Here is a 27,213-nt window from a genome sequence, read left to right on the forward strand (position 1 = left end):
CAGAACAGCTTTCGCACAAGGTAAATCTTGAACCAATCATTTCCTCCATTGAGAATCATACACTTAATCCTTTGCATTGAAGTTTCTTTTGCACGTACATATTTTGAATCCTCAGCCAATGTGTCTTGTTTTGCACAAAGAAGTTGGGAAACAGCATCAAAACAGAGGTGAGTTGTGGCAACAAACTGTAAGGTTTCTATTGTTGTATTTTTACACTTGGGCTGAATGTGCATCTGAAGGAATTCTCCCTCTTGAGCCAGGTAAGCAATCTTTTCTTCCACTGTGCACAACTGGGATTTTTCATACATAGAATCCTTCAAACAATTCAGAAACAGTGCACAGAGTTCAGTCTCATTTTCTTGACCAAGATTTGTTTTTTGAAATTCAGACAGACAGCACTGCAGGTAGTCCTTAATATCAGCAAAACTGTACTTTAACAACAGCTTAAGACCAATGGAACGAACAACAGGATTTCGATCAACTGCTTCATCAAATGGTGAAAGAGTACTGGTAAAGTACTGATCTTTCTGTGAGTCATTGGATTGCCCCGACTTTTGAATAACTAGCAGAGACAGCAGATCACCAACTACTTCTTTTGTTGGTGGCAAGTCATCTTTGAAGCAGACCATGGAAACCAAAGCTACGAAAAATGCATCACACCTCTTGCGAAATATGACTGACTTTGCTACAGCTTCACTTATTTCTTCTGGTTGCAGTAGTGAGAAGAGAGCATGACCTGGATGGTGGGGGTTATGCGCTATGCATTAATTTACAAATTCCACTTGCATGGCTGAGGATTAATATGATTATATGCTTCAAGCCTTCATTGTTAGTTAACAATGTTAGTTAAGGATTAGTTTTGCATTTTGAAAATATTCCCTGAAATGAAAATCAAAACCACACTATGTTAGGCATGCAGTGTATCAGTAAATACATATGTTGAAATTCTAGACTTATCAGAATTGTAAGCTAAAAGTTCAGGAAATGTATTAAATTAATTTTTAATAAGTATACATGTTGAAAAATTAATTGGTGTAACTTGTAGTAAAAATCAAATGAATTAAATTCGATGGGTTAAAGGAGCATGGATACGGTTAAGGCAGGTTAATAAAGGGGAGATGAACAAAGGAAACAGGGAGGTGGATAAGTGGGTAGCAGAAAGTCAGCTGTTTAGTTGATAATACTGACAAGATACATGCAGTGAAAACTACTTCTCCCATCTCCAACCCTCCTCCTCTTCCTGGACACCCCACTCTGGATCTTTTCTTCTCAAATTGCCAATGAAACATCAAACACCTTGTCAATCACACCCCTCTCCTCCTCAAACCTTACCCCCTCTGAATGCATTGCCCTTAACTCTATCCGTACCAATCCAAACCTTAACATCAAAACAGCATACAAAGTGGGTGCTTAATTGTCTGGCGGACTGACCTCTACCTTGCTGAGGCCAAGGGGCAGCTCTCATACCTACCCCTCGAAGAGGCCTCACTCCAGACCATCAGAAAACTGTCTCCGACACCATCAGTGACCTCATCAACTCTGGAGAACGCCCATTCACTGCCACCAATCTAATGGTTCCCTTACCCCGCACTGCTCACTTCTACCACCTACCCAAGCTCCACAAACCTGTCGGTGGACAGGCATTGTCTCTGCCTGCTCCTGCCCCATTGAACTGTTGTCCTTGTACCTTGATTCCATTCTACCTCCCCTGGTTCACTCTCTTCCCACCTATACCTGCGACACTTCTCATGCTCTCGATCTCCTCAGTAACTTTCAATTCCCTGGTCCTGATCGCCTCATTTTCACCATGGGTTTTCAGTCCCAATATTCCTCTATACTCCACCAAGAAGGCCTTAAAGCTCTCTGTTTCTTTCTCCATAAAAGAACCATCCAGTTCCCTTCCATCATCACCACCGTCTGTCTTGCAGAACTGGTCCTCACCCTGAACAATTTTTCCTTTGGCTCCTCCCACTTTCTCCAGACTCAAGGAGTAGCCTGGGCACCCACATGGGCCCCAGATATGCCTTTTCATTGGCTATGTAGAACAGTTCATGTTCCATGCCTTCCCCTGTAATGATCCCAACTCTTCCTCTGCTACATTGACGACTGCATTGGTGCAGCTTCATGTACCCATTCTGAGCTCATCAATTTCATCAACTTTGCCTTTAACCTTCACCCTGCCATTAAATTCAGTTTGTCCATCTCTGACGCCTCCCTCCCCCTTCTCAATCTCTCTGTCTCCATCTCTCGAGCCTTCTAATTCCCACAACTATCTTGATTATACCTCTTCCCATCCGTCCCCTGTAAAAAAAAAAGTGCTATCCTCTTTTCTCAATTCCTTCATCTCCGCCACATCTGTTCCCAGATGGTACTTTTCCTTTCAGGACATCAGAGCTGTCGCTCCCTCCATGATTCCCTTGTCCGTTCATCCCTCCCCACCAGTTTCCCTCTCGGCACTTATCCCTGCATGTGGCGAAAGTGCTACCCCTGCCCATTCACCTCCTCCCTCACGTCCATAAAGGGCCTCAAATAGCCCTTCCAGGTGAGGCAACACTTCAGTGGTGGATTTGCGTGGGTCATCTGTTGTGTATGGTGCTGCTGATGAGGCCTCCTCTACATTGGTGAAACCCATCATAAATTGGATGACTGTTTCATCGAACACCTTTGCTCCATCTGCCAAAAGCGGAACTTCTCAGTGGGCATATGTTTTAATCCTGATTCCCATTCCCGTTCTGACACGTCAGTCCATGGCCTCCTCTTGTGCCACAATAAGGCCACCCTCAGGGTGGAGGAATAGCACCTTATATTCCATCTGGGTAGTCTCCAAACTGATGGCATGAATATTGACTTTTCCTTGTTTAGAAAAAAATCCCTCCCCCTCCCCTCTTCTTCTTTTCCCCACTCTGGCCTCTTACCTCCTTTGCTCAACTGCCTATCACCTCCTCCTGGTACCCCTTCTCCTTTCCTTTCTCCTTCGGTCCACTCTCCTTTCCTGTCAGTTCTTCCTCTCCAGCCTTTTACCTGTCCCAATGACCTGCTATCCTTCTTCCCCTCCTTCCACCTGTTTATACCATCAGCGGCCTGATGGCACATACACAATGATTCAGGAACAGCTTCTTCCCCTCTACCATCTGATTTCTGAATGGACATTGAACCCATGAATATTATCTCACTACCTGCACTAACTACTTAATTTAACTAATTCCCAGTGTTTATTACTATGTATTGCATTGTACTGCTTTTTTTTTTAGCGTGTTGCACCAGAGAGTCGGCCATTCTTGTCTGGCACGTAGTGTCAGGATTGGTCTCCTTTTGGATTAACCAGGTCACGATATGAACCTCACTGACTCGACCCTTTCTTTTTTAATGAGGCCGAGTGACTGGCTCGACGCTCAACCTGGCACAAATGGAAAGCGTGCTCGGGGGGGGTGGCCCGACTTGGATTCGAACTTGGGAGCCTTCGCTCCGAAGTCCGGCGCTGATGCCATTGTGCCACCAGCTGGTATACTGCTGCCGCATAACAAAAAATTTCACAACATATGCTGGTGATTAGATTACGAAGACACGCAGTCCTCTTTTATTGTCATTTAGTAATGTATGTATTAAGAAATGATACAATATTTCCTCCGGTGTGATATCACAAAACACAGGACAGACCAAGACTGAAAAAACTAACAAAACCACATAATTATAACATATAGTTACAACAGTGCAACAATACCATAACTTGATGAAGATGTCCATGAGCACAGTAAAAAGTATAAAGTCCCTCAAATGTCCCACATCTCACGCAGACGGGAGAAGGAAGAAAAACTCTCCCTGTCATGCCGACCACAGTCCGAATCTGAGTCATCCGAAAACTTCCAGCTCTCCAACACCGAGTACTGAGTGCCATCTCTGTCCGAACGATTCGACCTCAATCTCGGTCGCCAACGCAGGCAAAGCCGGGGATTTTGAGGCCTTTCCTCCGGAAGATTCCCGACCGCACAGTAACAACAGCAGCGAACTGGCGTTTCAGAAATTTCTCCAGATGTTCCTCTGTGCTTTCACATCTGTCTCCATCAAATCAGAATTGTCCACAGCCCCTATTTAACGAATACATTATCATTTTTCACCGGAGGGCTGCGCACGTGCGGCGCGCTGCTCTCTCTCCTCCCGCCAATATTAAACCCGATTCTGATTCCGATTATTCTGGCGTCTTCCTCCTTCCATTTCAGTCCAAAGGAGGGTCTTGGCCTGAAATGTTGACTGTTTGTTCATTTCCATAAATGCTGTCTGACCTGTTGAGATCCCCTAACATTTTGTGTAAATTACCTGAATGTTGTTGTGATGCTCACACAAATAGAAGGAAAAGATTATACTGAATTTTTTTTTCTCTTGACCGTAGCTCCTCACCACTGCCACTAGGGTGGAGTGCAAAGCAAAAAATAAAACATGGGACATCTTTTAAGTTAAGATTTGATTTGAATGCCTTCCTGTGTCACTTGCTAAATCATGACCTTTCTTGCTTCATTCATGGATTTTTGAGTAAAAAGTGAGAAGTATCTATTTTGGCTTGCATTCCTTTCTGGGCACCAGAAATTAGGTACTTATTTTTATTCAACACACATAAAAGTTGCTGGTGAACGCAGCAGGCCAGGCAGCATCTCTAAGAAGAGATACAGTCAACGTTTCGGGCCGAGACCCTTCGTCAGGACTAACTGAAGGAACAGCTAGTAAGAGATACGAAAGTGGGAGGGGGAGGGAGAGATCTGAAATGACAGGAGAAGACAGGAGGGGGAGGGATGGAGCCAAGAGCTGGACAGTTGATTGGCAAAAGGGATATGAGATGATGATGGGACAGGAGGCCTAGGGAGAAAGAAAAGGGGGAGGGGAGAAGCCCAGAGGATGGGCAAGGGGTATAGTGAGAGGGACAGAGGGAGAAAAAGGAGAGAGAAAAAGAATGTGCGTACTTAAATAAATAATGGATGGGGTACGAGGGGGAGTTGCTGCGTTCACCAGCAACTTTTATATGTGTTGCTTAAAATTCCAGCATCTGCAGATTCCTTTGTGTTTGCATACTAATTTTTATTAATGAGTCACCTGAAATAGTGCAGGTTTTTCTGACACACTCTTGGAAGCTGGAATAATTAATTTTTCGATAGATCAGTGTTTTTTATGCCATGGATCCCTATCGTTAACCAAGGGATCCTGACCAAGATTGTTTTCACCTTGAAAACTGGAATTTATCTGGAATTATAGAACATTAGAGCACAGTACAGGCTCTAAGGCCTAGAATGTGGTACTGACCTTTTAACCTACTCCACAGTCAATCTAACCCTTCCCTCCTACCCAACTCATAACACTCCATTTTTATTTCATCCATATGCCTATTCAAGAGACTGTCACCCCTGGCAGTGCATTCCAGCCACCTATCACTTTCTGTGTAAACACAATGTCTCTCAACTTTCCTCCACTCATCGTAAATACTAGGTATCTCTAGCATTTGCCATTACCACCTTGGGAAACAGGTCCACTCTATTCATGCCTCTCATAATTTTATACACCTCTATTAAGTTGCCTCTCACACTCCTTTGCTCTGAAGGGAAAAAAGCCCTAGTTTACTTGATCTTTCCTCATATGACTGTTCTCTAATCCAGGTAAATCTAAAACACAAGAGATTCTGTAGATGCTGAAGTAGGTGGGGACGGTGGACTATTGCAGAAGGGGAAGGAAGAAGGGAGCGAGAGAGAGGTGATGGACAGGCGAGGAGAACGGGTGAGAGCATAACCAAAATAGGGAATGGAAAAAAGAGAGGATGACAGAAGGTGGAGACATTACCAGAAGTTAGAAAAATTGATGTTCAGAAATTGACGTTTATGCCATCAGGTTAGAGGCTACCCAGAGAGAATATAAGGTGATGCTCCTCCAACCATGTAGATCTGCTCTGCACCCTCTCTAAAGCTTCCACATTCTTCCTATAATGAGGTGACAGGTTACAGGGAAGGTTTGTAAGGAGAAAACAAGGGGTTGAAAGTTATCCTTGGTCATCTGTGCTGAAGGCACATTATTCAGCAACATTTTTCTCCATTTCTCTGAGATTCAATTTTGTTGAAACTAGTAGAGGCTAAATATCAGAAATCAACTAGAAGTCTCAGCTGCTGAAGATTTCATTATCCTGTGCCATTGAAGTCTACACAATGTAAAGATTTGTGTTCTTGTTGTCAGCAGATGTTGTGATATTATCCAGCGGTAATATTATTGTATAAATTGCAGGTCAACCCCCAAAATCACAGACTGCTGTTTGAAGTCTTTGATGAAAACCGCTTGGTGAGTAACAAATGAATATATTTTGCTTATTTTGAGAAAGATAATCAACATCAAAGACAATTTTATTACATAGGCAATTCCCAAGAACTCTGACAATATGTTTTTCTGTTTGATTTCTCTGTTTAATGATAAATACCATTTTGCAAAATATCATTTTGTTTTCTGCTGGACCAGTTTGTCTACACCCCAGGGTTCTAAAAAAGGTAGCTGAAGAGATTGTGGAGGCATTAGTAATGATCTTTGAACAATTACTGGGTTCTGACATGGTTCCGGAGGACTGGAAAATTGCAAATGTCACCCCACTCTTGAAGAAGGGAAAGAAACAGAAGAGAGAAAATTATAGGCGAGTTAGCCGGATCTCAGTGGTTTGGAAAATGTTGGAGTTGATTGTTAAGAATGTGGTTTCAGGATACTTGGAGGCACACATGGGAAAATAGGCCAAAGTAGGCATGGTTTCCTTAAGGGAAAGTCTTGCCTAACAAATCTGTTGGAATTCTTTGAAGAAATAACAAGCAGGCTAGACAAAGGAGATGTTGTGTACTTGGATTTTCAGAAGGTCTTTGACAAGGTGCCAGACATAAAGCTGCTCAACAAGCTACGAGCCCATGGTATTACAGGAAAGATTCTAGCATGGGTAGAGCATTGTCTGAGTGGCAGGAGACAAAGAGTGGGAATAAAGGGAGCCTTTGCTGCTAGTGACTAGTGGTGTTCCACAGGGATCTGTGTTGGGACTGCTTTTTTTTTTACTTTATATGTCAATGAATTGCATGAGAGAATTGATGGATTTGCAGCCGAGTTGGCAGATGATATGAAGAAAAGTGGTGGGCCAGGTAGTTTTGAGAAAGCAGAGAGGCTACAGAAGGACTTAGATGGATTAGGAAAATGGGCGAAGAAGTGGCAGGTGCAACACAGTGTTGAGAAGTATATGGTCATGCACTTTGCTGGAAGAAATAAAAGTGTAGACGACTTTCTAAGTGGAGAGAAGATTCAAAAATCTGATGTGCAAAGGGACTTGCGAGTCCTCGTGCAGGATTCCCTAAAGGTTAATTTGCAGGTTGAGTCACTGGTGAGGAAAGCAATTGCGAAGTCAGCATTCATTTGAGGAGGACTAGAATATAAAAGCAAGGATGTAATATTGAGGATTTGTAAGGCACTGGTGAGGCCTCACAGAGTATTGTGAGCAGTTTTGGGCCCCTTATCTAAAAAAAGGATGTGCTGCCATTGGAGAGGGTTCAAAGGAGGTTCATGAGAATGATTCAGGATTGAAAGGCTTGTCATATGAGGAATGTTTGATAGCCCTATGTCTGTATTCGCTAGAATTTAGAAGAATGTGGAGGAAATATCATTGAAACCTGTTGAATGTTGAAAGGTTTAGATAGAGTGGATGTGGAGAGAATGTTTTCTATGGTGAGAGAGTCTAAGACTAGAAGACACAGCCTCAGAATAGGGGGACATCCATTTAGAACAGAGATCAGGAGGAATTTCTTTAGCCAGGGAGAAGTGAATCTGTAAAATTTGTTCCCACAGTCAGCTGTGGAAGCCAAGTCATTTAAGGCAGAGGTTGATTGATAAATTCTTGATTAGTCAGGGCATGAAGCAATACAGGAAGAAAGCAGGAGATTGGAGCTGAGCGGGAAATGGATCAGCCATGATGAAATGGTAGAGCAGAACTTGATGGGCCAAATGGCATAATTCTGCTCCTTTATCTTATAGCTTTATGGTCTTATTCACACTTTTGTCAAAGGTAGGTGTGGGGCAGGGGGAGGAAAACTCTCAGAGAGGTAATGGCCTGGATTTTATGGTGAGTACACAAGAGATTCCACAGATGCTTGAAATCTGAAGCAACACACGGGAAATGATGGAGGAATTCAGCAAGTCAGGCAGCACCTATGGAGGGGAATGGACAGTGGACAGTGTGGGCCGAGGCCCTTCATCAGGGCTGGTGAAGGGTCTTGGCCTGAAACATAGATCACTTGGAAAATAGCAGTAATAACATCACCAGGTACCAGCTCAACACACACAAAATGCTGGAGGAACCCAGCAGGTCAAGGAGCATTTATAGAAATGAGTAAACAGTTGATGGTTTGGGGTGAAACCCTTCATCAGGACTGGAAAGGAAACGGGAACAGAAGCCAGAATAAGGAGGTAGGAGGAGAGAAGATGCAGGCTGTGAGGGGGGAAGGTAGGTAGGTAGGGACAGGGGGGGTTGAAAGGGAATGATGTGAGAAGCTAGGAAGTGATAGGTGGAAGAGGCAAAGGGCTGAAGCACGGAGTTATCTGATTGGAGAGGAGAGTGGACCATGGAATAAAGAAAAGGAGATGGGTAACCAGATGAAAGTGGTGGGCAGGACATGAGGATGGGGGGGAGGTTTGGTTAAGAGAAAGTGGGAGAGGACCCCCACATGAGGGATACTGAACAGCCTTTTCCTTGTAATACTTATTGCTAGGATATCCACAAGTGGACACTGCTTTATACTAATGTCAGTTGGTGTTACTGTGGGAGGACCTTTGACATCTAGCAAGAGTGATCTCATTATAATGGCAGCCAATCATTTTGAAAAATTCTAACAGGAGATGGAAGGAAAATAAACATGTTTTTCTGCATATTCAAAACCATATTGCAGCAGGTTAATTAAGTTTATAATGAGCACAAAGCTGACCTTGCATAAATATTTATCAAATTTACAATCAGCTTGACTTTTGTAAGGTCAGAGCGTTTCTACAAAGTATTTGTGGCTTGGTTTGTCATTTAAAACTCAGCAGCACTTTATGTGGCAAGTAAGCGTTTCTGTTTTATTTTATAGCAGTTCAAAAAAAACTTTAAATATTCATTGGCTCAGTATCCTGCAGTGCAGATCACAGATAAGGATTTTTCCTGGTGAATGGAAAATGGCTACTTTCTAATCTATGAGCATAAAACATAGGAGCAGAATTAGGCATTCAGCCCGTTGAGTCTGTTCTGTCATTCCATCATAGCTGATTTATTTTCTCTCTCAACACTGTTTTCTTGCTTTCCCCTTAACCTTTGACCTCTTACTAACCAAGAACCTCATCAGCCTCCACTTTAAATATACCTAGTGACTTGGCTTCCAGAGCCATCTGTGGCAATGTCCCCTGGCTAAATGAAATACCTCCTCACCTCTGTTCTAAAGGGATGTCCTTCTAGTCTGAGGCTGTGCTCTCTGGTCCTAGACTCCCCCATTACAGGAAACATCCTCTCCACATCTAGATCTTTCAATATTCAATAGGTTTCAATGAGATTTCCCCCCTCATTCTTCTGAACTGCAGCAAGTACAGGCCCAGAACCATCATGTGCTCCTCGTATGTTAACCCTTTCATTCCCAGTACTGTCTCTGTCACAGTCAACATAAATTTCAAGCTGCATAAGCTGAGTCATAATTTCACTCATATTACTTTTTAATAAATGCTAAAGCCAAGTTTTGATTTCTTTATGAGATTCAAGATTGTTTATTCTCAATTCTAGATTGCTTATTGTCATCCTTCATTACAGATGTGTAAAGGAAAGCAAAACGATTGTTACTCCAATGCAGCATAAAAATTAAGCATAAACAAAACAAAACAATTTAAGAAACACAATAAGTATAAAAACAATCCTATAAAACACGACGCACAAGTAACAGTTGTATACATCAACTGATTGTATGTAAGTAAAGTTACACTAGTTGATGGTATTTAAAGCAAAGGTTGATAGTTTCTTGATTAGTCAGGGTGTCAGAGGTCATGGGGCGAAAGCAGGAGAATAGGGTTGACAGGGATAACAGATCAGTCATGATTGAATGGTGTTGCAGACTTGATGAGCCGACTGGCCTAATTCTGATCCTGTGGTCTTATGGTACGTAGAGGTGGTGGGGTGAAGGTGTTGATTAGTCTGAAGGCTTGGGGTAAGTAACTTTTTTTGAGTTTGGTGGTCCTGGCTTGGATGCTACATAGCCTTTTCCCTGATGGAAGTGGGACGAGTCGGGTGGGTGTGAATCTTTGTGGTATTCCTGGCCTTTTTCAGGCACCTTTATGCAGATATGTCCTTGATGGTTTTTCTTTTGATGGCTGATAGGCTGGTGTTGTGATGCGGTTTTAGTTACCCTCCTGAAAGGGATGCTTTCAACCCTTCACCATAAATGCAGTATATAACCGTCATATTACTTTGACTAGTTCTGAAGGGAGATAGAGTTTTGGTTTAGGTAGAATAATCTTTGATTTATGTTCTGAAAAGAGTCATCTGCATGTTTTTTCTGCTTCCATTAAGTATTTATGTACATACAGCTTCATCCATGAAAACGTGGTAAAAAAATTCATTTGTGATCCATCAAGAGCAAGGCTGATAGTATATTTACTACAGAAGGGATGAGTGAAGTTGCAATTTCCATCATTAACTAATGAAGTCTTGCATTGGCTTTTTAATTACAACAATCTCTGCAATCATCTTATTAAATTCCTTTTTGGAACTTAGCATCAAGGATCAACTTTATTCACCATTTACATTTATATGTGTTAGGAATTTACTGTGGGGCAACATACACAAGATGCTGGAGGAACTCAGCAGGCCAGGCAGCATCTACGGAAAGGAGTAAAGGCTGATTTATACTTGTGCATATGGGCTACGCTGTAGCCTATGCCGTAGGCCTGATTTATACTTTTACGTAGCCCTACGCCATAGCGAGCATGCGTAGTTGTGTCTGTGTCGCTCTGCAATTCACCACCAAAATGCTAGTTGGCGGTGGGGTTTCTATGCCACTGTGTTGTGTTACTTCATGAGAGACATGGACGAGGAATATTTTTGGATGTCGGCAGGTAGATTTGACGATTTGGTTCATTGCTTCCAACCATTTATTTTGCATCAGTGTACAGACTTAGCGGAGAAAAGCAGCCGGAAATGCGTATGAGGAAATGTGATGCTACCAAGCGGACCAATCACAGTTGTTGCGGTCTGCATTGCCGCGACGTGTGAGTTACATTTTTGAGGAGGTGCCCGTCACCCTACGGCGTAGGGTACGGTGTAGGGTATGCAGTACTTACAGCGTACATTTGACTTACAAGTATAAATCAGCCTTAAATAGTCGATGTTTTGGGCTAAAACCCTTCATCAGGACTGCTGTGGTGTGTTGGGCAGGGCGTGATGTGCAAGAAAACAACAACAGTCAATAATTATAAAGAGTTACACAGAAAATACATTTAAAGGTTAATAGAATAAAATGTGCATAGATACATAATACCAGCATGTATTTGCAATGTAACCAGCATTATAGAAAGTGGTTTAAAGTATTTACAGTGCAGGGAAGTGTTTGAGATAATAGCTTTGTTGTGTGTTTACAGTTCAGTGCGGTGATGGAGATAATAGATAGAGCAGTGTGAGAGTGGATAACTTGAATGCTTGATCAAATTAACTGCCCGGAGGAAGAAACTTTCAAAATGGTGTCAAGAGCTGGTTCAATAGTAGTATAGTGGGTTCTAAAGGGGACCTTTTGGAAAAGGCAGTCTGCAAGGTGGGTAGTGTCCTCAATGATGTTTGCTGGCCGTTTCTTTGCCCTGGACACAGACAAGTCCAGTACAAGTGTCCATTTAAAAAAAGAAACTAAGTTCAGTTATTTTCTGACTTACAGATTGAAGATCTAGATTGTTGAATGATAATTTCATGCAGTTGTTTTCCTGAACACCCTGTTACCCTCCCCCAGTACACATTCATGCTAATGACACTGTAATCAATATTGTTGCACATCTAACTATATGCTATGTATGCACTTTATGTCAACTTGTACATGAACAGGAATTTTTCATCATCTATTAATATTATTGTGTTTATATTGTTTTATGGCCTGTATGTGATATATGTACTGTGTTGTACCTAATGTTCCCAGAAGTATCTCCACTTTGGGTGCTGGGGTGGAGATAAGTTTCTACCAAAGGAGGTGTAGGGGCGCTCCATCCTTCCGCTGGCAGGTCACCCGTGGGCAAGGTGTAGCACCAGCTTAGCCCCCCGAGTCAGGGTCAGGTGAAGCCATGGGAGCTGGTGATGGATGGTCGTGTGAGCAGCTCGTGTATATCACAAAGTCCTGGTTGCATGAACTCTGACCCCAGTACTCTGAAGAGTATTGATAATGATTGGAGTCACCCATCTTGACACTGCTCAGAAGAAGGTAATGGCAAACCACTTCTCTGCAAAAATTTGCCAAGAACAATCATGGTCATGGAATGACCATGATCACCCTGGTCATACGACACAACACTTAATGAACGAACGATCCCAGAGGAACATTGTTTTGTTTAGCAATATATATGTATACAGTTGAATGGAGCCTGAAGACACACACTCAGTGATTCAGGAACACCTCTTTCCCCTCTGCCATCAGGTTTCTGAATGGACATTGAACCCATGAACACGACCTCACCTTTTTCCCCATTTTTTTCCCCTCTCTTTTTGCATTACTTACTTTATTCCTCTTATTTTAATTCATAGTTTTTAAAAATATTATTATGTATTGCAATGTACTGCTGGCGCAAAACAACAAATTTCACGACCTATTCCAGTGATGTTAAACCTGATTCTGATGCTGCACTTGAACTTAACTAATCCAGATGGAAATGTTTCATAGTGATGTTTTGCACACTTCAACAGTCCTGAGGGTTGAAAATATACCTGACTCAACCACATTACCTGCTTCCTTTACCCTTGCTTTAGCCTGTCACATCATTCCACTTTAAGTTTTTTGACATTAATTTCTATATAAACTTGAGACTCTGTTCAGCCAAGTTCAACAAATTTATTGCTTTGTATTGTATCTTAACAGTAACATGTTAATTGTTATAATGAGGCAGATTCACTTTGCTATTGTTGTAAAATGAAGGAGCGAGGCTCTCTGTTAGTTGGGGCGGACCATGGATATTGCCTCGTGGCTATCTACAGGATACACAAGCCAGGGCAGTATGACACAGAGAACAACCTGTTGCCCATGCGGCAGGCTTCCCTCTCCACGCAGCTGATGAATCCAAAGGCATGGCAGAGACCGATACAGTTTGGCACCAGCAGCATCGCAGGAGCTTCCAGTCAACGTTGAACTCAAAGTAGGACTGCCTTAGCGACTCCAGCTCTGGGATTTGTTCCCAAAGCCTTCCCCATGAGTGGGTATAACCGCAAGGCAGCGGAGGACTGAGATCAGAGTTTTCCTTTTCCTAGCTGAACTGCCAACCATGGCTTACGAGCCCCATCTGCCCGAAGCTACTGGTTTTAAGGTACCTGTAACCTGCCTTTTCCCCTTCTATGTCAGTAAAGATGGTTCCACCGGGTTGAGTTGCTAAATCACACATGAAGGGCAGGAGCTGGACTTGTTTGTCAGAGACTATTGAGACACCACACCTTTGGGAACATCTAATAGGTGGTGGGAGCTTATCCACACTACTCCCCAACCCCCAGCTATAACAACCTTAACAATCACAAAAAATGAACATGATGATTCAAGATTTTTGAATGTAATTTCCAGTACACAAATGTAAAGGAGAACAAAGTAATTGTTACTCAGGATCCGATGCATTACAAAAGAGAACACAATAAGATAAAGACACAATATAAGAGAAAAGCACAATAAATATAATTATGTAAGACAACTTATATGCATAGATTGATTTTATGTCCATAAAATGACTCCAGCTACAGGAGTGTCTGTACATAAGGTGACTGGCTGGAAGTGATAAGGTAAAGGTGGTTGAGGCTGTCCAGGAGTGGGTGAGTGGGTGGAGGAGAAAGTAACTGTTTCCCCTCCACAGTTACTTTGGAGGGGAAAGTAACTGTTTTTGAGTCTGGTGGTCCTGGTGTGGATGTTGCGTAACCTCCTCTCTGATGGCAGTGGGACAAACAGTCAAGTCACTTTTTATTGTCATTTCGACCATAACTGCTGGTACAGTACACAGTGAAAATGAAACAATGTTTTTCAGGACCATGGTGCTACATGAAACAATACAAAAACTACACTGAACTACGTAAAAACAACACAGAGACTACACTAGACCACAGACCTACCCAGGACTGCATGAAGTGCACAAAATAGTGCAGGCACTACAAAAATAATAAACAAGACAATAGGCACAGTAGAGGGCAGTAGGTTGGTGTCAAGCCAGGCTCTGGGTATTGAGGAGTCTGACAGCTTGGGGGAAGAAACTGTTACATAGTCTGGTCGTGAGAGACCGAATGCTTCGGTGCCTTTTTCCAGATGGCAGGAGGGAGAAGAGTTTGTATGAGGGGTGGGTGGGGTTCTTCATAAACAGTCCATGAGCAGGGTGAGTGAGATCTTCCATGGTGTTACTGGTCCTTTTCTGGCACCTTTCCGTCCATATGTCCTTGATGACAGGTAGACTGGCGCTGGTGATGCATTGGGCAGTTTTGACTACCTGCTCCTGTCTGCCACAGTGCAGTTTCCATATCATCCAGTCATGCAACTTGTTAGGATGCTCTCTACTGCGCATCTGGAGAATGACATAAATGTAAATGTGCATAGTGCAACTCTGTTCAGCCTCCTCAGAAAATAGAATGTGCCCTGCGGCTGAGAGAGGTTGTGCAAGATGTGCACTCCTAGGAGTTTGAAACTGCAAACGGTTTCCACCACTGTGAGCGGTGTGAGTTTCCTGAAGTTGATAACCATCTCCTTTGTCTTGTTGACATTGAGGAAGAGGTTATTTGCCTGATTGAAGCATACATTGAAATGCATCATTTACATTAACAATCAATTCATCTGAGGGTGTGCTGGAGGCAGTCCCCAAGTGATCCATATTTCCTGTAAAGCAGCTGAAGCAACATGTTGTCCAGCTACACCATGATGTTCTAACATTTTTTTAACAAATTAAATTTTGATGATTTGACTAAATAAATTCATGAGGTTGTTCCTTTTGTCTTTTTTTCCCCCTGAAATGAAATGCTGAAGTGATGGAAAGTCCGTTGAAATAGCTAGTACTGATTGTGAGTTGTCTTGGCAACCGCTCAGATAGTCAGGTGGCTTATGTGGCAGGCAGTTCATGGGATTTGGCGATGCTCTCACTTGTCTCAAAACAGAGTTGTTTGTGCCAATCGTGATACATTGGGAAACCTGAGATGCTCTCTCTCTCTCTCTCTCTCTCTCTCTCTCTCTCTCTCTGTCCCTCTCTCTCTGTCTCTCTGTTTGTCTCTGTCCCTCTCTCTCTCTCTCTCTCTCTCTCTCTTTTGTAGTCATCAAAAACAATTCTAAGACCGTGAGTTTTTGGGTTTAGCAGCTTTGCAGGCTAGCATTAACAAAGGATCAGATATTTTCAGCAACTGTTTATTTAAATAAAAAAAACATGTGCTCTGTCACTGACCCCATAACTTTACTGTACATAATGGATATAGAACATAGAACATTACAGTACAGTACAGGCACTCTGACCCATGATGTTGTGCTAATCTTTTAACCTACTCTCAGATCAATCGAGCCCTTTCCTCCATTTTTCTGTCATCCATGTGTCTATCTAAGGGTTTTTTTTAAATGCCCCTAATGTACATCTGCCTTTACTACCATCCAAGGCAGCACCTTTCATGCACTCATCACACTCTGTGTAAAGAAAAACTTACCTCTGGCATTCCCCTTCCCCCATGATGCTTTCTCCCAGTTACCTTCAAATGAAGACCCCTTGTACTACCAATTTCCGCCCTAGGAAAATGTCTCTGGCTACCCACTCTATCTATGCTGTGGGGTAACGTCATGGGTGACAGACGACACATATTCTTCATAATAAAAACTGTTTTACATGATTCCCAAATGCCGTCATTGAGTTACTAACTCTTACTCTTACTAACTCTTCCTTCAGTTAGTCCTGACGAAGGGTCTCGGCCTGAAACGTCGACTGTACCTCTTCCTAGAGATGCTGCCTGGCCTGCTGCATTGACCAGCAACTTTGATGTGTGTTGCCGTCATTGAGTTGTTGTGTTTACTTTAAGAGATGGCGTCTGAAGTAATAACATCAGTGTCAGGCGACTGCTTTTGGTTTGTTCGTGATGGCTGTAGCTTTTATTAAGCACATAAGACGACTCAATGATTCAAAGGTTCATTTAATATCAAAGTATACAAAACTCTGAAATTTTTCTTGTCCAGATAGCCATGAAGCAAGGTAGAAGAGAACGGCAACATGATCACCAACCCCCAAATTCCTCCTCCCCACACAAAAGACAGAACAAAAACAGAACAAGCATGTTTACCCCCAAATCCCCCCGTGCACAAAAAGAACGAGAAAGATCAGGCAGAAAACACAGAATATGAAAAAACCATATGAGTGAAAAAAGCCTATAGTTCAAGTCCATGTCCAAAATGCAGAAAACTGGGTAACATTCTCCGGGCACAGCGGCAGACGTTTCCCTGTCTGTAGCAGAGCGATCTCACCAGCGATAAAAAGGCAGTCTCCCCTCTCCATAGCAGAGCTATCTCAATATAAGAAGGCATGTTTTATTCACAAAATCCTACAATGCCTTTTATTATGTTGATCCTCTTATCAGGTCTCCCCTCATCCTCCTCTGCTTTAAAGAGAAAAGCCCCAGTCATAAGAGCTGGTTTCTTTGTAATGCATGTTATACAGTTGACATTTTTATAGCGTAGAGTTTTAATTAGGGGATAATAGTTCTGTGCCCATACATTTTTTTTCAACAAAATAATCTGCAATCATTTAATTTAAGGATACATATTACATACTACTTTTACCTTTTCAGGGGGAAGGTCTAAAGAATTCGTCACTATTTCTGCCATCTGCAATATGATCATCCCTCCAGCTATGTCTTCCCCTCCCCACCCTTCTCTGCTTTCTGCAAGGATCACTCTCTCCGTGAATTGCTTGCTGGCTTCAAGGTCCGAGGGACCTTGGCAGAAATATTTAAAATGTCGCTCTCTACGGGTGAAGTGCCGGAGGATTGGAGAGCGGCTCATGTTGTTCCGTTGTTTAACAAAGGATCGAAAAGTAATCCGGGAAATTATAGGCTGGTGAGTTTAACGTCAGTAGTAGGTAAGTTATTGGAGGGAGTACTAAGAGACAGAATCTACAAGCATTTGGATAGACAGGGGCTTATTAGGGAGAGTCAACATGGCTTTGTGCGTGGTAGGTCATGTTTGACCAATCTGTTGGAGTTTTTCGAGGAGGTTACCAGGAAAGTGGATGAAGGGAAGGCAGTGGATATTGTCTACATGGACTTCAGTAAGGCCTTTGACAAGGTCCGCATGGGAGGTTAGTTAGGAAAATTCAGTCGCTAGGTATACATGGAGAGGTGGTAAATTGGATTGGACATTGGCTCAATGGAAGAAGCCAGAGAGTGGTGATAGAAAATTGCTTCTCTGAGTGGAGGCCTGTGACTAGTGGTGTGCCACAGGGATCAGTGCTGGGTCCATTGTTATTTGTCATCTATATCAATGATCTGGATGATAATGTGGTAAATTGGATCAGCAAGTTTGCTGATGATACAAAGATTGGAGGTGTAGTAGACAGTGAGGAAGGTTTTCAGAGCCTGCAGAGGGACTTGGACCAGCTGGAAAAATGGGCTGAAACATGGCAGATGGAGTTTAATACTGACAGGTGTGAGGTATTGCACGTTGGAAGGACAAACCAACGTAGAACATACAGGGTTAATGGTAAGGCATTGAGGAGTGCAGTGGAACAGAGGGATCTGGGAATACAGAAACAAAATTCCCTAAAAGTGTCGTCACAGGTAGATAGGGTCGTAAAGAGAGCTTTTGGTACATTGGCCTTTATTAATCATAGTATTGAGTATAAGAGCTGGAATGTTATGATGAGGTTGTATAAGGCATTGGTGAGGCCGAATCTGGAGTATTGTGTTCAGTTTTGGTCACCAAATTACAGGAAGGATATAAATAAGGTTGAAAGAGTGCAGAGAAGGTTTACAAGGATGTTGCCGGGACTTGAGAAACTCAGTTACAGAGAAAGGTTGAATAGGTTAGGACTTTATTCCCTGGAGCGTAGAAGAATGAGGGGAGATTTGATAGAGGTATATAAAATTATGATGGGTATAGATAGAGTGAATGCAAGCAGGCTTTTTCCACTGAGGCAAGGGGAGAAAAAAACCAGAGGACATGGGTTAAGGGTGAGGGGGGAAAAGTTTAAAGGGAACATTAGTGGGGGCTTCTTCACACAGAGAGTGGTGGGAGTATGGAATGAGCTGCCAGACGAGGTGGTAAATGCGGGTTCTTTTTTAACATTTAAGAATAAATTGGACAGATACATTGATGGGAGATGTATGGAGGGATATGGTCTGTGTGCAGGTCAGTGGGACTAGGCAGAAAATGGTTCGGCACAGCCAAGAAAGGCCAAAGGGCCTGTTTCTGTGCTGTAGTTTCTATGGTTCTATGGTTCTATGGCTTATCCGTCCAACCTGTCGCTCCCCCCCCACCCCCACTTCCCAGGCACTTTTCCTTGTAACTGTAGGAGGTGTAATGTCTGCCTCTGCACCCCCTCAATGTCCACCATTCAGGGCCTGGAGCAGCTCTTCCAGTTATTCACATAACAAATCTTATGCCTTAGGACAGCATTGTAGTGTAGCGATTTTTGTCGACTGCCCCAGCACACCCATAGGTGTGTTGGCCGTTAACGTAAATGGTGGATTTCACTGCATGTCTACTGCCCTCGCAGTGTGCGTTTACAAAGCTAGGCAGGGAGTTAAACACCTTCTCAACACAACTCTTTCTTCAGGGTTTTTAATGAGAAAAGTTTGTGAAACTGCAGAAAGTTAAACACAATACCAACACGGAATTGTTACATGTCTGAAAGTACAAATACCAGTGATTATTCTCACAATTAGTGTAATCAAGGTAATGCACACATGTAACATTCTGTAACTTCCCCATAATGTCTTGCCTGTGGAGTGTGAATAAATACAATTAAAAGCTGATGTTCTTTTGACAGTGAATTGGAGACTCAACATGGCAGACACTTTCACAGGTTCATATAATAATCAGTATTACTACTTTTTAAGCTGCAACACTTTTAATAAGCCGTGGCTAATGGGGTATCACAGGATTGGTGCTCTGTGCTTGACTATTCACTCTAGGGACTAAAACACTTTAAAGTTAGCTGATAAAGTTACAGTGAATGGGAATGCGAGTTGTGTTGAGGATTCTACAAGGTTTCACAAAGATATTGACAAGGTGTGTTATTGACAAACAAAGTGAAGGGTGGAATAGAACGTGAGGAAAATGTGAAGTTATCCACTTTGTAGATGTTGATATTAAGAAGCCAGCATCTATCATCATTAAAGACTCTCACACCCAGGATGTGCCCTCTTCACATTACTACCTTCAGGGAGGAGGTATAGAAACTTGAAGACCCACACTCAATGTTTTAGGAGCAGCTTCATCCCCCTGCCAACAGATTTGTGAGCGGTCCATGAACACTAACTTGCTATTCTTCACTCGCACTATTTCTAAATTCCACTGAGTACAGGCCCAGAGCTATCAAGTGCTCCTCTTACATTAACCCTTTCATTTCCAAGATCATTCTCATAAAACTCAAAGCACTCAAATACTGGAGGAACACAACAGATCAGAAGCATCTGTGGGGAGGAATAGACATTTTCGTGACTCTCCTTTGGAGTCTCCACAATGGCAACACATCTTTTCTTAGATATGGTGCCCACAACCGCCTAGAATACCCAAATGCAGTCTGACTAATGCCTTATATAAAGCCCCAGCATTACATCCTTGACAACAATTTCCATGATTTTCTTCCTAAATGCCAGGATGCTGCCTGGATTAGAGGGCACATCCTAGAAGAAGAGGTTGAACAAACTTGTTTTTCTTACCCCTCTGGAGCGGCCGATGCTCGGGAAAGATCTGACAGAGGTTTATGAGATTATGAGAGTTATTGATAGAGCAGAAAGATGGTATTTTTTTTTCCCAGGAGTGAAATTTCCAATACCAGAGGGCTTGCACTTAAGGTGACTGAGGGTGGGGGTAAGTTCATAGGAGAAGGGCGGAGCATGTTTTTACACAGAGTGGTGGATGGCTGGGGTGGTAGTGGAGGTAAATATGATAGGGGCTCCTAGACAAGCACATGAAAGAGAAGGATACGGACATTGTGTAGACAGAAGAGGCTAGTTTAGTTGTACATTTCATTATTAATTTAATTAATTCAGTGCCATATTGTAGGCCTTTTTAATAAATACAATGTTCAAAGTAAATTTATTATCAAAGTACATATATGTTTCCATGTACACCCTGAGATTCATTTTCTTGCAGGCATACTTAATATATCGGTAATGGAATAACATCCATAATAGAACCAATGAAAGACTGCACCAACTTGGGGGTTTAACCAGTGTGCAAAAGCCAACAAACTTTGGAAATACAGAAGAAAGAAATAATAACAATAAATAAATACGCAATACATAGTGCGAACATGAAATGAAGACTCCTGGAAAATGGGCCCGTAGGTTGTGGGAACATCTCAGTGATGGGTTGAGTGAAGTTGCATGAAGTTATCTCCTTTGGTTCAAGAGCGTGATGGTTGAGGGGTAAGAACTGTTCCTGAACCTGTAGGTGTGTGTCCAGAAGCTCCTGTACCTTCTTCGATTGCCCGAGCGAGAAAAGAGCATGATGTGGGTACTGGGGGTCCCTAATCATGGATGCTGCTTTCCTGCAACAATGCTTCATGTAGATATGCTCAATGGTGGGGAGGGCTTTACCTGTGGTGGACTGGGTCATATCTTTTGCTTTTTGTAGGATTTTCCATTCAGGGACATTGGGTTTTCCATACCAGTCTGTGATGTAGCCAGTCAATATACTCTCCACCACACATCTATAGAAGTTTGTCAAGGTTTTAGACATCATGTTGAATCTTCATAAACTCTTAAGGAAGTAAAGGTGCTGCTGTGCTTTCTTCATATTTTCTTTGTATTTATGGACTGGGTCCTTGGTCAGGTTCACCAAGGAGTTTAAAGTTGCTGACCTTCTCCACTTCTGATCCTCTGATGAGGACTGGCTCATAGACATCTAGTTTCTGTCTGCTAAAGTCAATAATTTGCTCCTTGGTCTTGCTGATATTAAGTAATAAGTTGTTGTTATTGCATCACTCATCCAGATTTTCAATTTCCCTCCTATATGCTGAATCATTACCACCTTTGATTCGACCAATGGCAGTGGTGTTTTCAATGTAGTAATGTTTTAGATAGTTTAGGTATTAATAAATTATCATTATTATTCTTGCACTTTATTATTTACCTGCACTGCAATTTTATGCTAGTTTTACACTTCATTCAAAATTCATGATACATTTATTATCAAAGTATGTATACTATATACAACCTTGAGATTCGTCTTCTTTCAGGCAGCCCACAAACTCAATAGAAACTCATTTTAAAAAAACAGGAAACATTCAATGTGCAAAAAAATGGAACAAATTGTGCAAACAGTAAAAAGTAAACAAATAACACTAAAGTTCACTGCCACGATGCCAGTTCATTGCTGCAGGTCGGTTCAGGAACCTGCGTTGTTATTGGTTTACCTCAGTGCTCAATGCACTGTGTAATGGTCCGATCTGACAAGCATTTCACTGCCCACATGACAATAATAAACCAATATTAACACCTATTATTTTTCATATGTAGTCATCAACTTAAGCCTGTGTGTTAAACTCGGAAATAGAAAGCATGAAATTAGTGCTTGTTGGGAACTTTCAGATTCTCATCGTAGTAGCTACCTTATGCCAACTCTTTACAGATGACATGGGCTACAAACTGTTGGCAGTAAAGTTCTTTTAACTGGCTATTGTCCTGAAGTTTAAGTGGAACCAGATTTTCCGAGCTTTCTCTCGACTGAAACGGATCCTTTCTGACTGCTTAAATCTGCTGAACATTTAATGCTCAAAGCTTCCATAAAATTGTATTTAGTATCATCGTTAAATTTGTTTTGGTCTTCATTTTTGCAAGTTGATTTTCCAAATTTAAAAAAAAAGCAGTTCACAACTTCTTTGACAAGTCACTTTCTAATGAATTCTGCAAAACCTTGGCTTTGTAAACAGTGTTTTTCCTTCCCACGTGAAGTTTTTGGAGTATATCAGGGTAGAGTGTGAGGAGATTTATTGGACAAGTGGAGGCGGCCCCAGTCAGCTGCGAGCACTCCCCCCCGCTGGGAACCTACCCTTGACAGAAAAGGAGCAGCTGGGAAGGTGCTGTTTCAGGGTCTGGCTGTCTTGTTTAAAAAAAAGTTCTGCTGTGCATTGGAAGGGGAGTTGGATCATGTGACTCTTACCACCCTACCCCATGTCACACTGTGCTGCAGTACTGATTGCCTTTATCCAATCATGCCTGGAATGCGTCGTGTCACTTGGGCTATTTCTGCTATCTGTCGCTATCAAGCTTCAGTGCTAACAGTTTGGCAGATGGGGCAGTTTTTTCTTGAGGTTGTATCTTCGCCTTTTTTAACATTATGCTTTTGGCAGTGTGCTTTCTCATTTCTTGAAGAGGACTTTTTCTGCTAAGCCATGGCTCATCGACTGCGCCTGTCCTTTGGATCGAACAGGAGTAACACAGACCCAGGGTTGGCGATGCTGGATGGAGACAGAGAGAATGATGTCTACATGACATTCCATACTCTACCGAGAAGAAGTGCTGCTCAGAATGGATCTGACGCTGGATTCTCTTTGCGGGATCAGACCCCCCTAAACCGGAGCTCCTCTATGTTTGTTCCTCAGCTGCATGGAGTTGAGACCCGGCCTACCAGAAGTTCGTCGATGCAGATATCACTGCAGCGCAGCCCTGTCAATGGATGTGACTCCGGTGTCTCGGGGTGCCCCGGGCAACCGTTACCAGGTGTGGGAGTGGAAGCTGGCAGCGGTGATAGTTTATTTTCCAGGAGCTGTTCTCTTCCAAGTGTGCCTCTGAGCACAGATGATCCCCCTCCCTATAGTGTGGCCGCTGAGTCAGCACAGCAGGCTGGCAGAAGCCCTGCCTCGAATTGTAGAGTACACTGTTGCTTTCCTCTGGAACAAACGGCAGCCGGCCCAGAGGAATTGGCAAATGGGCCTGCCTCTGGTGTAAACATTGGGGGCGTAAGAATTCAGCACCATTCGCCAACACGAGACACGCATCAATTGCACCTTCTGCCCTTCAACTCTAATGGACATCGGAAAGCTCGCGCCTCGGTGACCAGGTGCTGGTCCTTGCAGCACCAGCCTGACGCATCGGGGAATGGTGGTAAACCTTGCTTCATTCTGCAACTCCAGCAAAAACGTGACGGTCTGCAGGACTCATGGATGGATCTGAAAACTGGACGAGCCCGCGCCGAGAGGGAAAGCACGGCTGGGTCGCCACACGTAAGGCTGGGACGAAGCACTTCTGCTCTCTTGCCAGTTAAAGGAAACGCCGAGAGTCTGGACATTGCTGAGCAGGAGCAAGCTGGAGGAGTGGCATGTAGGGAAAACTGCCCCGAAATGCCCCGTAGCTGTTCATTGGAAACAATCCCTCAGGCACAGGCCTGCAAATTTCAAATCAGGCCGGAGCAAAATCTGCGGCAGCCCCACGTTCGGATCCTGTTAACTCGAGGGCGCGGAGAAGCAACAGAAGGCTCAGTGAAGGATGATGGTGGCTGTGTTCACAGAAGAATGAATTCAGTCACCAGAGAGAACTCCATGGTATGTGTGCAGCTTAAAGCCACGCTTGTCAGTTAAGTTAGATGCATGGGGGCTCTATTTTGAGACTACGAGCTGGGAACAGTGGGTGGTGGGGGGCGGGGAACCCCAATCCATTTGGCCTTGCCAGGATTATAGGATTATCCCTAGAGCATAGGAGAATGAGGGGCGATTTGATGGAGGTATACAAAATTCTGAGGGGTATAGATAGGGTCAATGCAAGCAGGCTTTTTTCCACTGGGGTTGGGTGAGGCTAGAGGTCATTGGTTGTTAAGGGTGAAAGGTGAAATATTCAAGGAGATCATGAGGGTGGGCTTCTTTACTCAGAGGGTGCTGAGAGGGTGGAACAAGCTGCCAGCAGAAGTGGAGATATAGGTTTGATTTTAACATTTAAGAGACATTTGGATAGGCACATGGATGGGAGGGGTTATGGAGTGCTATGGTCAAGGACTGGATGAGCCAAAGAGCCCGTTTCTGTGCTGTAGTGTTCTATGACCTGATGTTCCGTACTGCTGTTCAAGCTAATCTACATTGGCCATCTCCATTGTGCCTTCTCCCATTCTGTTCCCTCCATCCTAAACAACTGAATTTCCGTACTGAATTTCATTGTTATCTCTGCAGTCGATTCATCCTTAACAAAATGTTGTGTTGTTCTTATCTACATGCCGACTGCCTGCATCAGTACAGCAGCTCAAAGTAACTGACATAGTCAAAGTTGCAACGGTAGGGAAGAGAATGTCAAGAGTGCGACGGTTAATGGGTTCTAGTTTATTTTAATCGACTATGGGGATTGTATGTCAGAACAGCGAGCCCGATTTAGGCCGCGAGAGCTGTAGTGATGTGTTTAGAAACAAGACTGTGCCGTGTATAGTAGATTAAACTGTGCACCCCCAGCTGTGAGAGTCGGCTTGAAATAATAGATGTTGGCCTTTAATGCCTGTCTGTACACTCCCCAATAGTGAAATATGGTACAGAAAGACAGCTGCTAACTAGTGCACTACTTTTACCCCATGACGTATTTGTATCTTTGTATTTAACTTTGGGAGGAGGAGGAGGTACAGGAGCCTGAAGACCCATAACCCAACAGTTTAGGAACAGCTTCTCCGGATTCACCAGATCTGGTGATTCAGGAATCACCAGATCCCTGAATGGCCCGTGAACCCATCAACACCGCCTCACCATTCCGCCTCTGCACCATCTATCCATTTATCTGATCCAAAGGCTCAAACTCAGAGTACATTTATTATCAAAGTATACAACCTTGAGATTTGTCTTCCCACAGACAGCCACAAAACAAAGAAACACTGTGGGAACTGTTCAAATAAAGCATCCAACACCGAACCTGATTTAAAAAAAAGAACAAATCGCGCTAATGGCAAAAAGGACAAAAAACACAGAGAACATAAAACATCAAACTAGAGTCCTTGAAACAGTCTAGAATGTTCAGTTTAGTTTATTTACTTATTTGTTTGTTTCCTTATTTGTAACATATAGTAATTTTTATGTCCTGCACTGTACTGCCTATTACATAATATGTCTGAGGCCTCCGTCAGTCAGAGTCGACCATAGATACTGCGTCCTAGCTGCCTAGATATACAAGCCGGGGTAGTACGATATGGAGAGCAAGCTGTTGCCCATGTAGCAGGCTCCCCATCTCCACGCAAGTGATGAACCAAAAGGAACAGCAGAAAGCGATACAGTTTGGTACCAGCAGTGTTGCAGGAGTTGTCAGTCAGCATTGAACTCAATGTAGCTCTGCCTTAGGGATTCCAGCTCCAGATTTCTCCCTCGGGTATCAGTGGGTATAGCTACAAGGCAGCGGAGGTTTGAGATCAGAGTATTCCTTCTCCTAGATGAGCTGCCAGCTACGGCTGACGAGCCCCATATGTCTGAAGTGACTGGTTTTAAGGCGGCAATTACTTCCCTTTACCCCTTCTGCTGTCAGTAAAAATTGTTGAGCTGGATTTGGTTGTCAGAGGTTATTTGATGTGCATGCCATTGGGAGCATTTAATAGGTAGTGAGGGCTTATCCCCACTACCACCTCTGGCTATAACAACCTTAAAGAACCATGATATATACCAGTGGTAATAAACCTAATTTTAGTTTAGATTTATTTATCAAATAATTAATGAGTAGGAGCAGAGTTAGGCCTTCAGTCCATCAAGTTTTTGTCCACCATTCCATCATGGCTGATTTATTATCCATCTCAAAACATACAATGAAATGTGTCATGTGCATTAATAACTAACACTCCCAAAAATTTGCTGGGGGCAGCCTGCAAGTGTTGTCACACATTGCGACACCAACATTGCATGCCTATCATTTTCAGCAAAGCAATATAAGCAGCAAACAAAACAGAGCAGGACAATGATGCAATGATGGAAAACAAGTCAGTCTGTCTCAGTCTCAGTCTCTCCCTCTCCCTCCTTCCCTCTCCCTCCTTCCCTCTCCCTCCTTCCCTCTCCCTCCTTCCCTCTCCCTCCTTCCCTCTCCCCCTCCCCCTCTCTCTCTCCCCCTCTCCCTCTCCCCCTCTCCCTCTCCCCCTCTCCCTCTCCCCCTCTCCCTCTCCCCCTCTCCCTCTCCCCCTCTCCCTCTCCCTCTCCCTCCTTCCCTCCCCCTCTCCCTCTCCCTCCTTCCCTCTCCTTCTGTCTCTCCTCTCTCCTCTCTCTCTCCTCTCTCCTCTCTCTCTCTCTCTCTCCTCCTCTTTTTCTCTCTCTCTCTCTCTCTCCTTCCTTTTCTCTCTCGCTCACACACACACACACACACACACACACACACACACACACACACACACACACACACACACACTCACACTTCCAACTACAGGACTGCCTCCGGGCCTCGGATTCCCAGAACTTTCCAAAACTTTCTGAAAAGGTTGTCATATGTGTAAACAAACAAGCAGGATTAGTTTGCAGCTACAAGTCAGCACTGAATGTACAAGCACCAAACTTTTATTCCCGTCATGACAGTTTACTGTATGATTAATCTGAGACATGACTTGCTGTCTGGTAGCAGGTGCTCTTCCCTTATTTATCTCAAGTGAAAACACTCAATTTGCTGCTGCTGGCTTTGATCCACAGATCTGTGGCTGCAAATATTTCTATTGTATTTTCCTTTTTCCATTCTATTTACATATGCATTGCTTGAAAGTTTTTCAATTTACAAGTTAAAATAGAGCAAGAACTAAGTGCAGAATGGACACACAATGTGATTGATGCATTATCTAAAATGACCAATTTTGCTTGATGTTGTGCATTTAAACCACT

General features: G+C 43.2%; 1 protein-coding gene across 13 annotated transcripts in view; it reads left to right on the forward strand.

Annotated features, from left to right (window-relative positions):
• nedd4l (NEDD4 like E3 ubiquitin protein ligase) overlaps positions 1-27,213 on the forward strand; it is a 457,701-nt gene that overhangs the window by 180,832 nt on the left and 249,656 nt on the right. For 9 of the 13 annotated variants that reach the window (XM_072252241.1, XM_072252246.1, XM_072252247.1 and 6 more), the window contains exon 1: positions 22,674-23,946. In XM_072252241.1, coding sequence (XP_072108342.1) covers positions 22,798-23,946 — 1,149 coding nt within the window. In that variant the 5' untranslated portion in view covers positions 22,674-22,797. Of the gene's footprint in view, positions 1-6,255; positions 6,310-22,673; positions 23,947-27,213 lie in introns of those variants that run through there. The other 4 variants (XM_072252251.1, XM_072252258.1, XM_072252254.1 and 1 more) reach the window with 2 other exon arrangements.

This window comes from Mobula birostris, chromosome 3 (assembly GCF_030028105.1).
Source record: "Mobula birostris isolate sMobBir1 chromosome 3, sMobBir1.hap1, whole genome shotgun sequence".
Classification (NCBI taxonomy): Eukaryota; Metazoa; Chordata; class Chondrichthyes; order Myliobatiformes; family Myliobatidae; genus Mobula; species Mobula birostris.